Source organism: Strix uralensis, chromosome 6 (assembly GCF_047716275.1).
Source record: "Strix uralensis isolate ZFMK-TIS-50842 chromosome 6, bStrUra1, whole genome shotgun sequence".
Taxonomy (NCBI): Eukaryota; Metazoa; Chordata; class Aves; order Strigiformes; family Strigidae; genus Strix; species Strix uralensis.
The window spans coordinates 45662452-45677670 of NC_133977.1; the positions used below are offsets into that span (position 1 = coordinate 45662452).

General features: G+C 39.6%; 1 protein-coding gene across 9 annotated transcripts in view; it reads left to right on the plus strand.

The window, feature by feature from the left end:
• Positions 1–15219, plus strand: part of TANC1 (tetratricopeptide repeat, ankyrin repeat and coiled-coil containing 1) — an 88858-nt gene that overhangs the window by 37103 nt on the left and 36536 nt on the right. For 6 of the 9 annotated variants that reach the window (XM_074873930.1, XM_074873929.1, XM_074873931.1 and 3 more), the window contains 4 exons: positions 1061–1264; positions 9527–9628; positions 11842–11963; positions 12907–13096. In XM_074873930.1, coding sequence (XP_074730031.1) covers positions 1061–1264; positions 9527–9628; positions 11842–11963; positions 12907–13096 — 618 coding nt within the window. Of the gene's footprint in view, positions 1–1060; positions 1265–9526; positions 9629–11841; positions 11964–12906; positions 13097–15219 lie in introns of those variants that run through there. The other 3 variants (XM_074873935.1, XM_074873933.1, XM_074873936.1) reach the window with 2 other exon arrangements.

Below are 15219 nucleotides of genomic sequence, written 5' to 3' on the forward strand. Positions count from 1 at the left end.
AAATAAGCCCGGCATGAGGGATTCACATTTGGAAAGAGATTACTCCTCCCTTGTCTTTTCTTCTAGTTGTACTTTGGGTCCCAGCACTTAAACCATGCTGCTAGCTGCACATGGAGTTTTGTGAAATGTTCTGGCATTCTCTTTCCTCTTTGCATCAGTTTTGGTTTGCAATTTTTTATCTTTGGTCTTACCAATTCAATTTCAACACTTCAGGTAAATTATTGAGCAATACCCTAACTTAGGTATTAAAAAAAGCTGTAGTTAGTTGTTAACCTTTGTTTTCCAGCTCTGTCATCTGACTAGGAAAACCTAGCACTTCCAACATGTATTTCTGCTGTCTTTGAATCATTACTGTGAGCAATATATTTTTCAATTGTTTTGAAAATATATTCTTACTTTAGCTGAAATTTGCATTTCCTGCACTAGCAAGAAATTTCCCTGTTTTGAGTGTATTTCCCTGTTTTGATGTGCCACTTAGTATGGTGTGAACCAACAGCTTGTTTTTTCCATAGATCAGAAAATCACTGCTGCTGTCAAATTGCGAGTGACTGGACTTCTCTGTTTTAAAACAGAAAAATAAAGTTTAGATTGGACATCTATGAGTGTACCTTTTAGTGCTCCACCTTCTGTGTGAATGTAAGGGATAACCCAATTAAATTCCTCCTTTAACTAGCTCAGTAAACAATATTTTCAGATGGTCTTGACTTTCTGGATATCACAGTGATCCTAAAATACCTTTTCAGCTGTAAAAGTACTTTTATCTTTGTAGGAAACTTGGTTTTATCTCTAAGGATGAAATCTGAAAAATATTCTGTTGGAAGTGAGGTTTTTCTTCCCCCTTGCTGTCTCTGTTACAATAAAATAAAATCTCGTTTACTTGTGCATTTAAATTTTTCTAGTCACTATCTGGATTCTGCAGTGGAGGGTGCACAGGGAGACAAGTCATGCTAAATTGTTGCTGACAAATATGTTTTCCTATGTTAAATACTTGTATTTCAATGCAACTCTATGCTCTTTATTGTGGTATATCCCATAACGGCTGACAAAATTTTATTTTTAGCAGGTGACTCCTGCGCAGAGAATGCCTTGCAGGTTATAGCAACATCTGGCCACAATGCAGATCTTCCCCCTGGCAGTCAGCCAGGCTCTGAGGTCACGTACAGAATGAACTTGGCTAAAGGAGTCTCAATGTCACTGCCATCTTCACCTCTGCTGCCACGCCAGTCCTATCTGATGCAGTCAAGATCAAACAAAAAGTCTCCAGGTAAAACGAAAGCCATGAGCAACTGAAACCTTCATAGCCCTGTCACTCAGTTTTTGATACACTTTACAGAAAAGTAACACAGTAAAATGACGTTAATCTTTTGAAATGAGAACACAAGCAGATAATGCTTTTTGCATGGTCCCAGGAAAAAAGGTAATTGGTGTTTGAGTAGAATATATTATCTCATATGACAAAGAATTATTCTAATTGGTATTGTAAATACCTATATTGAAATGTCAGTATGTTTAAATGGTTATTTATGATTAGTATATCAGTTGGGTGGAAGACAACTGCAAAAACGTTTGTTTATGCATATGTTAGTGATTGCGTAAGAATAAATGTTGCTCGTGGCTTTTACAGTTCTTTTACTTTACTTGTATCTACATAAATAAATGTATTAATAGATAAACTGCTGCTGTGACAAGAAACCTATTAAATTGGAGTGGTTGTGTCCTTCGCAATGACCGCATACTTGTGTGTGAGCCTCGCTAAATAAGGTGCTCCATCTGGTTCCTTTTTATCAGCATTCTGTACATATAAATCATTCCAACACTCTAGCATCACTTGGGTTCGTTCAGGTCAGACCCTGAGCGTCGAGTGAAATTGTCCATATTCCTATTACTTCTGGAGACACTCAACAGTTTTGAGGTTCTTTGTTGTAAAGTTTATAAGATCTAGGAACAAAGTGTGTCAAAAGTTGGTTTTTGTCAGCACTGAGAAATGTCTTGGTTAGTGACCCATGTTACATAAAAATAAAGAAAAAATGTTGCTCAGAGAGTTGCCACGGGATTGTAAATACAATTTGTAAGAAGTATTCTTGGTTTAAGTTGCCTATCAATGTGTACTTTTTCCTTTCAAAATTTAAAAATAATAATCTCACTTCATGTTTAGATAATTTTGGGTTGGTTTTGACAGTTCACATAAAAATTCTGAGCCACAGAATAGCATTTTGTTGTTTTGTCTCTTAATACAAGCGATTTGTGTGCTAAACAACTTTAAAAGATAGGGTGAAGTCCTTGTAATGGAGAATTAAATGGGATTTTTGCCCAAGACCTAAGTGAAGGTCAGGATCTAACAGTTTTGTTACCATTGGGAAGACTTCCCTGCGTTCTAGGTACATTCGAGGTAAACCTTCCCAACCTGCCCACTCCATGATTTAGTTTAGTGACACACATTTTTATAGGCAGGGTATAAGCTGCTAACTGTTTCTCTTGCAGAAGGTGTATAACAGTTGCTAAATTTTGAATGAAAAGCCATATTCACAATGACTTCAAGGTTGTTCCACTGTGACACATAGCCAAAGAAAAAGATTTCTTAAGATTATGCTCTGCTGTGAATGCATTGGCATCTCTGTACCATTATTTTGTACAAATACCTAACCAGGTGATAGGATGCTGGTGGAAACATTCTGTGCTATTCCTTTGACTTTCAATAAACTATAGTCGATGGAAGATGATTTCATACAAATTATCTGTCTAGCACCTGGGGCACGAGTAGTAGAAAGAGAGAATATACTAATGTGCTGATTTGAAAACACTGTGATTTAGTAGCTTACAAATAGGTTAAAGATTTTTCAGGACACAGTGGATAAAAGAAGAAAGGATTGCAGGGAAAGTTAAAGTAGTATTCTGAAAATAAGATGTAGGGATGAGGTTATCTAACCAGTGGTAGAACAAAATTTTAATTTCAGTCCTCAGTTTACAGGTGAAGGCAAAGCAACTACTTAAGAGATGTAAATCATATCATTAATATATTTTAAAGTCTTTGAAACTGTGTCATAGAGCAGAGGAGGAGACTGCCCCTTGACATGTCGTCACTTGTTCTGCCTTTGTTTCTGTCCTGTAGTTCTGGCTGATTAACCCAGGCATGCTGATGGTCACATATATAAAGTGATACACTTGCATAACTTAACTTTCTTGAAATAAAATTCTGTTTCGTGTCTACCAGACTGCAGCAGTATACTGCACGTATACATAGTGGTGATGGTTGAAGAGTATATTCACTAAATGCTGCCCAGGTTTTAATGAAGAGTTTTTCATAACTTCTTATTGAGTGAGTAGTTTCAGTTAAAAATTCTGGTTAGTGAATTAAAACCAGTCAAATTTTCCTGACAATGTGTTTCAGAGTTACAAATTTAAAAATAAAAGTTATAGTTAATCCATAGTTATTTGCACTGGGGTATTGCAGACATTTTGAACATGTTAGTAAGTTTTGGTAATTTGCCATATCATTTGGCGGTAGTACCAGATGAAAAACAGCAACAACAACAAAATATAAGGCCAGTTTATAAACTTACATTCAAGAAATATATAAATCCAAACAGAAACAGTTTAATTTATAATTTAAAATAATGGAAAAGTACTTTTTTTTTTTTCCCCCCCTTCCTGTCAGGCATGTTCTTACTTGTGTGAACATTTGCTAATTTTGAAGGTTATTTTACCTTCTAGGTTGCTTCAGGGTTTTTTTGAGTTTATCTAATTTTTTTTTCTTAATTAAAAATGCAATGGTAGGAAAAGGGTGTTATGCTTGAAATGATTTTCCCTATGAATTTTGTGTACCTCTGTAGTTTTGTACTCCAGATGACTCAGAGAATAGGATGCTTTTGCCAGTGTATGGCTTGGCCGCAGAGGTACCGTGGGGAGTGTGGTGGTTTTCTTTTGTCCCTTTAGACTAAGAGGATTTTGTTCCATCGTAGGCATATTTGTTTCATGAATAATGTAATTATCAGGTCTCAGGTTTGGAGTCATCTCACTGAGAAAAGCACTTGGATACCTCAGTATTTAGCAAGTTAGAGTGTCTGTTCAGAACAGATTTGGAAATTGCTAGTCTGGGGACCCACTGGACCAGCACAGGACTTTTTTGTTTTGATATCTCTTTGAAACTGCTGTCTGATCTCGGGCATCCCCTTTTTCATTCCGTTTCTCTCGTCCGCTGCTCCTCTAGGCGGGGTTTCAGGCGTGAGACTGACCCGATCCGTGCTGTGTGCTGGGAGACCAGCACATTAGTGCTGTGAGCTGGTTGTGTTCCTGTCACAGTGGACAGGCACGGTGACTCACGGGGCGTCTTTGCTGCAGCGCACATGGGGTCATAGCTGCTTTTTTGCCCGTCCATCTGCAAGTGGGTTGGCCACTAGAACCTCGTAACACACGGGCAGGCAAAACCACGGGGGAGGAAGCTGAGCTTCTGCCTGGAACACGGCAAGCTGCACAGTCCTGTTTGCACAATCGAGCGTGAGTGATATTGTAGTTTAATTATTTCCATAGGAGGTGGGGGAGCTTCTCTGGGAGAAGAGCTTGGAAGAGTACCAGTGTTTCTGGCCCCAGTTCAGTCCTCAACTGTAACTATAAAAGGAGGGAAGAGAGAAACTATATCTTAAATTACTAAGGAGCCTAAAATTATTGGCAGAACTCAAGTGACAGGTTCATCTGGAGTCAAAAGCTTCCTTAATTAAATAGTTCATTGGGGAGGGGGTACATAAAAGAGCAGAAACAAACAGAACAAGGAAAAAGTTGTCAGCAGGACAACTCTGGGAAGGGGAGCAGTAAATGAAAAACTGCCACAGTAAGTTGAGTTTCTTCTACTGTAAAGCTTAGAATGAACATTGCTTGGATTGGTAATCTTACAGGTGTGCAACCAAATCACTAATCATGTTCTTAAAGGGATAATAATTGATTGTACTCTGATTTAAGAGGCTCAGCTAAAAGAATGCAAATACTGGTTTATAAAGGAGGTTCCCAAAAATTGGTTGTTGGAGTTCAAGGTGTGAAGGAAAGATGCTGCTGCTGCTCTTGAAGTAACAGTTTACTCACTTAAATTATTGATACCATCATGCTTGAACAGAGAAAGGAAGCAGCTTTCCTTTTAAAGACATCACTGCATGCCAGAGGTGACTGCTGGGAGAATCTTCCATAAACATGCCATAGAACTTTTAGTTAGTCTTTAAATTAAACTTTAATTAAAACTTCTAATTAATCAGCATACCTGATACTTGAGACTAGACCAGGTGAGAGAACTGGTTTCACCTGAGGCTTCAGTTTTGTGCACCGCTGTTGGGAGCACTGGGAAGCAGTTCCTCTCGCTGGCAATCAGCTGCCGGAGTGCAGGGTCCTGCGCCGGGGCCGGGGCAGTCCCCAGTATCACTGCAGGTACACGTTCAGCTAATGCTGGTGGGAGGGAAAGCCAGTTCAGAGGGTTGGGAAGGAGATGCACAATTTACAATAATCTTGCGGAAAATCAGCTCTTCTGCAGTCAAAAAAAGCATTAAAAATTAATAGGAAAGCAACAGATATAAACAAAAAAAGTATCGTTATGGACTTGTATAAATCTGTAGTTTGTCTACCTCGGGAAGATACCGGTGTCCCTCTGGTGATACCAACTTTAAAAATCTACGATGGAGCTAGGAAGGAGCTAGAGAAGGGCTGCAGGCATGACTAGAGGTGTGGAATGGCTCTGAAGGAGAAGTTATTTAAATAAATCTGGCTGGTATTTTTCTGCCTGGAAGAAAGACAAATGGTGGGAAAAAGAGACAGTATGATTACTCTTTCACGCAGCATTGGGTTAACTTGTGGATGGTGCACACTGTTTAAAGAAAGGCCAGGATAAACTCTTGGAAGGAAAATCCATCTAGAACTCTCAAATAGAAAGTTAACACTTCTGGCTCCAGAAACAATAAGCCACTTAACACAAGTCAGGAAGAGTGTGCAGAGGAGGCGTGTTGTCCCTATCTTCTCTGCTCTTTTGCTGCTGATAAAATACTGTCGCAAATGAACCTTTTATCAGACCTGATTCAGCCATTTTACACTCTTGGAAAAGAGCTTCAACTGTGCAGATACAGTTCATGATTAAATGGGTCCTTTTTCATCCATGGATTAATTCATGTGTCCTATTCTAGATTAGTGCATGAAAATAAATTCACCATGAATTTTCCTAGTAATTGCAATGTTGTGTATCAGATTTACAAGTACTGTAAGTCACTTCCGCATTAATTTGTGAGGAAGAAAATTCAATACAGGGGTCTCCTCCACAGCTTAAAGCGTGAATGTTAAAAAAAATACATCCTGAAGGTATTTCCATTCTGATCTTTTACACGGCTGCTACATGGTGCCCTGCGTCTTTTAGAAAGGTTGCTTTTTGTTGTTCAACCTTGATACATCTAATTATACTTCTGCTTACAAATGATAGATTTGGACTATTGTCCCCTTCAAGAATGGGATTTTGTTTCAAAGGAATGTATTTTTAGCTGCTTTCACCAGGGCCAATGCTCCTTATTTCTGTTAGGAAACAGCATTGAAAGAGCACCCTCTGGTGATAGTTGGTAACGAAGTGATCTTTTAGTTTAAAGAATGTAATCATCTCACAGTCTCTAGGTAGAGATATAACCATATGCCCATATATGACTTGCATTCCCTGCCCAGTATTTCTCAGGTAAGAAATCAGGTTATCGCCACGTTCCCATATTCGGCTGTGAGGTGAAAATCCGAAAGGGTGGGTGGGTGTCGTGAGGAAACGCCTGGGTGCCCTTGTCGAAGCGGGTGGTGCCTGGGCCTGCTGCCTGCAGGCTGGGGAGCAGCCAGCCACACTCCTTCCGTCCCTTGCAGCGTGGCAGGGCAGGGTGTGCCCAAGGACAGAACGAGGAGAGCTGCAACTCTTCAAAAGCAGTCGTCAGCCTTGAAGTACGCGTGAAAACGAGCAACAAGTCTGTGTAGTGTTCAGACTACACTAGCATCTGAGACTGCTGCCAAAAGGAGGGATGGGACACTTTGTATGACTGCAGGTGTCCTAGCCTAAATATACTGTGGTTTTCTAACAGGGTAGGATGTCCCAGAGAACTTTGGCATGCCTTTTTAATTCTGGGTTATAAGCAAAATATGTAACTCAGAAACTGTAATACATTTGGGGAGAAGGATTTGGGAAACAAAGCTTGTATAGCATAGCGTTGATAGTTGTTAGTGCCTAAGAATTTTAGTACTGTTTAGATACTCCTGATGAAGGCCAAGACCCTGCTCTGAGAAGGTCTGGTGTCTTTTCCACAGAACTTAGACAGTAGAGTGAAATGTACTGGGAGAGCAAGAGCGGGATGTGGTAGGAAAGCAAGAGGAGGAGGGAAGTAAGAGAAACTGAACCTGGCTGGGGAATCGAGCTGCACCGAGATTATGTGAGGAAGTATGGTGGTGACAGAGAGCCTTGGGCTGGGACCCGGGTTCCTGTAAGGACAGTTGGGAATGGGTAGGGTGGAAGGGAAGTGTGCAGGGAAGCCTGTCGTGCCAGGATCTGAAAGAGCGTCACCAGAGAGCGCAGCAGTTCTAACAGCCAGTCCTTCCTCTGCTGGCAGACGATATTTCAAACTGTCGAAGATTCCATTTGTAGTGCTTACATGATGTTTAATTACACTTAGATGAATAGTTTTCATTGAATGGTTTGAGTTGGAAGGAACCTTAAAGATCATCTAGTTCTAACTAGAATTTAGCTTTGAGGTTCTTTGATTCTAAAAAAAAAAAAGGTGACCATGTAATTCTTAAGTTCAGGATTCTGGAGTATCACAAGAAATATTCTTCATGACATATGCCAAGTTCTGCATGCTTGCTTTTGAGACTCTGATTTTATTATTAATGTGAATAAAATAGTAAGAGTAATATACAAACATGTAAGATGCAAAAGTGGAATGCTGCCAGTAGAATGATTTTCTCTTCTGCTTTGTCACTGTGGCCTAATGCACATATTTAAAATTCATTTGGCTGAAGCATGTTGGACACATTTTCAAGTGAGGAAACTTCCTTTCTTGCTCCTACAGTGATGTTACACGACAGTGGGAACCTGAGATTGTAGCTCTGTAATATAACTAGAGGTTGTATTTAAATAAGGGAAAATCACTGTCTATTGCCAAAGCTGGGGAAATCCACAGAGATACCTCTGGTTTAGTTTTTTGTTAAGGCCAGCAGCTGACTGTGTTGCTAGGGACTTCCAGCTAATACTTAGGTTTTTCTGGATCAAACATTGGAATCACCTACCATACCTCAGGCTCACTAAAACTGAAAGTTTCAAGTGGCTTTGTTAACACACATTACAAAAATTGGGATTGTCTTAATGAAAATCCAGGGCAAAAATTTGGGTTTGAGTTTTCAGTACCACTGATTGTGATGTTTCCATTCCCCATGCCATTTAAATGTCTTAACTTTCCAGTGTGTAACTTTGCAAGGTTCCCTGCTCATGTTTTCCAAAATTCTTAGTGTTGAAAATGCCTTTATTGATATAAAATTTTGTTGACATATTTTTCAGGATGTGGATAAATATACGGTTTTAGTTCTACGATATATCGTGCATCAGCATAGCAGTCTGCCTGCCAGTACTATCAGTTGCTGAATTAAGATCAGAATTTCGCCCTGTGTTTGTGATGCCAGCAAAAGTTTGCTGAGTCAACACTACCAATATACTTTTTGGGGGTAACCTTTAGAGGGCAGCATCGTTCCCCTTCTGTTAGATAAGTTGTGTAGTTAACATTTCCTGTGGTTGCTACTAAACCATATTTAGCAAAAAATAGGATCGTAAACAGCCTGAAACCAAAGCATGAAGCTAAAAGTGAGAGTAAAGAGGGAATCGGTTTAATTTTTGAAAAGTGTGCACCTGTGAGTACACAGTTCTTCTAAATACTGAAGGTGGTATGTTTGCACTGAGTATGTAGGTGAACTGGGAATGTTGCTGTGTAATGAAACCAGAAACCATTAGTAGCCACTAATGTTTTCTTTTGTTGTACGAACTCATCTCCACCATTCCCTACATCAGGGCAGTGTCAGTATTTGGAGAAAGTGTGTGGTAATACAAAGCTTCTTGGGTTTGAATTATTTAGTGTGTTGATGTTGCAGGTGGTCTGCCTGTACTCTTTTTCTCCTAGCTTCAGAGATGCTGATTACAAAATTACCTTCCTGTTGTAATGGAAGATAAAAACTCTGAACCGAGAGCCCACTGGAAGTTGTCTGAGTTTGAATGTGTCACTCACTTCACATACACAGGAAACTTTTTCAGATCTGTCACAGCATGCAGATTGGTTTTGTTTTCAAGCAGGCTTGGCGTTCCGAAAAGCCCGAAGAGGGTGTTTCTTTCTCACCAGAGCGAGAGTGCAGCAGCTCACTAGTCTTTACAGTAGCAGCTGTGTATGTAAGAAATAATTCCTCTACTTCCTTTGCATCACAAGGATAGACACTGTACACATGAAACTTGCAGTCCGTCTGGAAAAAATTAGCTACACTCAGCTCATTCCCGTTGCAGGTCCGATCAGGAAGCCCAAGTATGTGGAAAGTCCTAGAGTGCCAGGTGAGGCAGCTCTACCGCTGAGGAAAGGATCAGAGCAAGGAGAACCCAGTCAGAACGGTAAGAGTCTGTTTGGTGATGCTTTATTTGGTAGAACAGCTGTTCATTACAGCCAGAGTGATACAGAAGAGCCTGCAAAATCAGGAAGTCTGATTCTTTATCTGTAAGGATGTTGTGCAGATTTAACACGCTTGTGGTATGTGATCTTTACAACTGGCAGTTCTTGCAGGCAGAATGATGTCCCGGGGTTGTTGATTGCTACATGTGCCAAAGGCCTACTAGAATCTTTTCTGAACTTGTTTTTAATGTAAATTGATTCCAAGTGTGTAACTCTGCACTGGGTACAATGCTTCATTTTAGAAATTCTTTAAAAGCTTGCTCCATAAGAAGGCAGTAACAGTAGACTCCTGTGCTGGCAGAGCTTGGGAAAAGCTACCTCCCTGGAGTTAATTGGTATTTGTGGAAAGTTTCATGTTTATTAAATTTGACTAGTGCATAACAGAGTGTGGCTTTGACATTGAATGTCATGGTCAGAGCAGAATGACCCTATGTTAGTATGGGACTGTATGCGCTGATTTCGTATGCCTTGCATTTTTAAATTAATTTTTCAGTTTAACTGACCTCATTAAAGTCATTGCATGTAACTGATGAGGCTCCAACTGAACAACTTTTGTTTTTCTTTTGCTTCAATTTTAAAGGACACTACAGTTTTAAAAGCCAGTGTTTTCTTTTTAAAAAAAGCCTCTTATTTTTGATACTTACTAGTGAAAATAGAATTCATTGCAATTGTTTTCACCATCATCTTCTGTATGCCCAATTTAATACATTACAGTTACCCTGGTCCCTCTTCACAGCCATCTTAGTGCTGGCATTCAAGTTTTATGTCCAGCTGGGAAAGCATATAGTCCTCATCCCCTCGATCTGAGGAGTCCTCCTCCAAGTTGTACACCCAGATAGTGAGACTACCGAAGGTCAAAATTAAACACTAGTGTTTAAGGATTAAGCAGTGGTTGCTGTGCTGAACATCTTGGACTCTTGGCTTTTGTCTCTGTTGCTGAACTGAACTTGTTACTATGCCTGACATTTACTCCAGACTTGTCTGAGAGGCTGGTGTGTCCTCTTTTGAACTTCATCACTAAGTCCGTGCACCTACACCTCTCTCCCTTTCTTCACTCCTCCTCTGACACACTCCTTATCAATTATGAACTTCTTGTTGTGTGAAGTCTCCAAATTTTAATCTGATAAACCCATTTGGATGTCCCTACTGTCTTCCCGTTGTGTGGGGATGACGTCCAGAAGCGCTGGGGGGAAGTCACCGTACGGGTGCTCCTGCCTCTTGCCCCTTTGCCGGGTCAGGTGCCAGCAGTTCCGTAGCTGACAATTCTGGCTGTGAGAGATGATGTTCCTTAATTAATTGATTATACATGAGGACGGGGCAGGCCTACATATTATTCTTTTTTTAATGGACAAAAGAAATAAATCCTGTATAAATGTTTCTGCTAGGGAAGAGCGTTACAGGTTGGTAGGTGATGCCAAACTGTTGGCGTCAAAGAAGGAAAATGGGAGAAGGTGCTGGTCTGTGAGATTGCATTCACAACTGGTGTTTTCCCTGGGCAGATCTGTGACTGGCTAGGTTTGTTGGAGGTTGCCTTGTTTTGAACTTTGTCTCATTGTATCTGTTGGACGCCAGAAGGCATCTTAAAGCACGGTGCTGATAAAATTAAATGTTTTTGCAAACAAGTCTCAGAAAAGCTGAGACTTTTAGAACTGGTGTCACATCCTTTGCATAGCAAGCACCACAAAAACATATGGTATTGGTTGCAGTGTTAACCGGAGATTAAAAACCACCGGTATTATTAACCTCTACTTTTCATGTTTTTAACATTACAGAAAACTTTGCAAAAAATTTACTGGAACAGAATTTCAGTCTACCACTGAGCTTTGACAGCATTGAGTTTAATGCTGTTGTTGGGAGAATAATTATGTCGATCATCAGTCCAGTGATGAACTGGTTGCACTTAACCATTTCTGGTTTGACTGGCAGCTGTTTTTTTTTTCTCCCCTAGATTTGTGCAGATATGCAGAGCATCCAAGACTCAGCAACAGTGTAAAGTCTAATGGACAAAAAGCTTAGATGACATTAGCTTCTCTGTTAGATATATTGCTGACAGAAGAACTGGTGTTTACATTTGATTGTACTTTTTCTACCTCTTGTAACAGTTTGCAAATATAAGGTTCTAATCTTCATCACCTTTTTTCCCCCCACTCCAAAGCAAAGCCTGATAAAGACTCAAGCTGTTCTCCTGCAGCACAAGAATTGATGACAAGATTGGGCTTTTTACTGGGAGAAGGGATCCCAACTTCTGCTCATATAGAGGAGAAAAATGAAATCATGGTAAGACAATGGAAAATAATATATTTAATGTTCATCCTGTTTATGAGAAGACTAGTGTTATTTTCTCTGCTAGTTGCGGTTACTTGATACTTACCAAACACAATCCATTTTAAGACATATGGTAATAGGATTGTAGACTAATTATATCAAGTGTGTGTTTGTTTTGAAATGGTGAGTTGATCTTCCATTCTTAAAAAAAAAATAGACTCCTCATCATTTCTTTAAGTTTAATCTACTGTGAATGTGAATAGCTTCTAGGGTTATCTCTGCCTTATTTTAGTATTTAGGAGGATCTTTTTTTCCTTCTGTTCTCAGTGATTTATGTGACTGGAAAATGTCAGTGCTTTGTTAAAATTAGGAGCATGCCTTTGGGGGGTGTGTGTTTGTTTTTCCTGAGAAGTTCATTTCCAATTGACAGTCTTTCTCGGCCATTTGGGGGTAGAGGAATTGGGGAGAAGCAAGCAGCTACTACCCGTATGAAACTCATCTGCTAACCAAAACTGCTCACTAACTACCAATCTCTCTTTCTTGCCCTTCCTCTCCTCACTTTTAGTCCCAGGCCTCATAAATCTTAGTGCATCAATTTGGGTTTCATTGGTAGTGAAATGTGAATAAGACTGCAGTTCTAGTGCTTTTAACCCAAAGAATTAATATTGGAGGTGGATGGGAGGGGTATCCAGTAAGACATTTAATAGAGAAGAAATCTGTCTCACTGCAACTCTTCCACTGAACTATGAAATTCCCCTTTTTTTCTCAGAAGTCGCTTTTTAAGAGTAATCTGAAAGCACATCATTAAGCTTCCAAATCAAGATAAAGCTTGTGCTTATTGAAGTTTTTGCTTGGAAAGTGGGCTCTCTGCTTTGTTCTGATGATGTTTGTCATTTTCAGTGCAGTAGTGTGCTCCCTCCTGTGCAGTAACTCTTTGTTTTCCCTCCTGTTGCAGTGTGCAGCAGCCAGTCAAGGCGTGAGCCCCTGCTCCACCCTCACAAGCAGCACTACCTCTCCCAGCACTGATAGTCCCTGCTCAACTCTCAATAGCTGCATTGGCAAGACAGCAGCTACCAAAGGTAGCCCCTGTGGAACCATCAGCAGCCCGAGCTCCACCCTGGAGAGCAAGGACAGCGGAATTATAGGTAAGCATCTTAACTAGTAATGCAATTAGTAGAAATTAATCTTCTCTTAACAGTACAAGTCTGAATAGCTGCTTCATGTCGTTCTGTTCGATTTTAGGCTTTCCACTGATCCCATTTCAAATCCTCTCTACTTGAAACACAGAAATCATATTCTTTAGCTGTAACAGTTGCTGTTGTTAGGCATGCCTTTCCCTTCTTTTGTTTTCCTGGTACAGGTCTAATTTCTCCATGTTTTCCTTCAAAATCATTAGTTTCCTCTGTTTCCCTCCATTTCTTATTTTCTTCTACCTTTTTCCTTTTCCATTATATATGTCTCTACAATACATTTCATAATGGTGAAGCATAGCAGAGCTTGAAGCTGGTTTAATTTCCAGCTGAGGAAAGAATAATGATGCTACTTCTTATGAGAATAACCTAAATCAAACTGTTTAAAAACAGTGCAAACTTCTGAGTAATTGGCATGAAAATGAAGGTAAAACAGGGCATCTGATGGTCCTTATGGGTCCCTTCCAACTCGAGATCTTCTATGATTCTCTCATGGAAGAGGTGAAATTGTATGACCCTCCACTGACTGGATGGCTGAATGGAGGCTGTATGTGCATCTGCTGCGGGCAGTCAGTCACCTTTAGCGACAGCTGCCATCACAGACCCACTGGTACACAGCTCCTTTCACCAACTACCTGCATATTTCAGTAAGCCTGTTCAGTACTAAAGAAAAGATCTGAATTCTTTGCTGCCTCATTTGTGCCATCTTCCCTATTTCTGCTCCCTGCCCTAAAGGGTCTTTGTCCTCTCCCCTATCTACACATGTCTTTGGGCACTCAGGTGGCAGTTTTAATACTATTTTCTGGAAGGTCAGACTAAGATGTAAAAAGCGTATTTTTCACGTTGTTATAAACTGTTGTAAGAAGGTCTAATCTTCTTTATTGGTTTACTCAATTATTTGTTTGATATGTTGACTCCTTAACCAGTCGATCCCTTTTAAAATTGATCTTGTAACAGCTGTTAAGCTTATTCACAAAAACAAGGCACAAAATGCCCCCTAACCTGATACTTTCTCAATATCCAAAAGTGAGCTTTCAGTTTTATTTAAGTCTAGCTGATGGACTAAATTTAGAGAGGCTGAAAAAGGGAAGCAATTCTAAATCTTAAATGCCTAGATTTGACAAAGTAAACCCAAGTTGTGTCATTGTCTTTGACTGTGAACTTAGTACTTTTTTATTGACAACTGTTTATAGAAGGAATTCCAAGTGAAAGTGGTCTCTGCCTGCCATTATGAATACTACCATCATGATAATTGGTGTAGTACTTGCCAAGAACTAGTGATAATACATGTTTTCATAACACAGTTGACAACACTTTGCTCTGGCTTTATAGATGTTCTTGCATTTTATTATAAAGTGAAGTAATTAATAGTCATAAGTTATGACATAACATTATTTTTACTGATAGGTTATCCTAAAAGAGATGTTCATCATGGGTCAAAAGACTCATCTGTATAACTCTTCAAGTACTTCAGTTTTAGAAAATGACTTTGTGAACTTGTTCCATACAAAAACATTGTTCATGGTCAATTTTGTGCAAGATCTAGTTTTGAGATAGCATCAACGTTTTGATATAAAGGAAAAGGTATATTGGAATTGTTGCTCTTGGGTGCTCAGATTTCAGTCATTGCCTGACTTGAGAATAGAGTAGATTAGTTGTAGGTTCTGTCAGAATTTAGGGTTTCCTGTCTTGATTACGCTGAAGCAAGTAGAAAACAAACAGAAATGGTTGTAAAAGTGAGTACATTGGTGTAAAAATACAGCAGTGTATGACTAGAAGAAACAGTAATGCCTTTTGTTACAAAAAATATCTGTCAGTATACCTTAGTCATCTCCTTGTTTAAAATGTTTTATAGGGGTTTTGCTTTTTTAATGGTTTAAATCAGGTCTCTGAATGGCACAGGATCTAGGAGACTTGTGCCATTAAAAGAAAATAGGCTTCCCAGATAGGTTGTGGTTACAAAGATACTTCTACCTTCATAAATGCATTTATGCTTAAGCTTTTACTAGCTCTGTAAGTGATGTGTAGGCTGACTACTAGGGACTTCTGCTTAGGCACGTTTCTTAAAAATTTGGGAC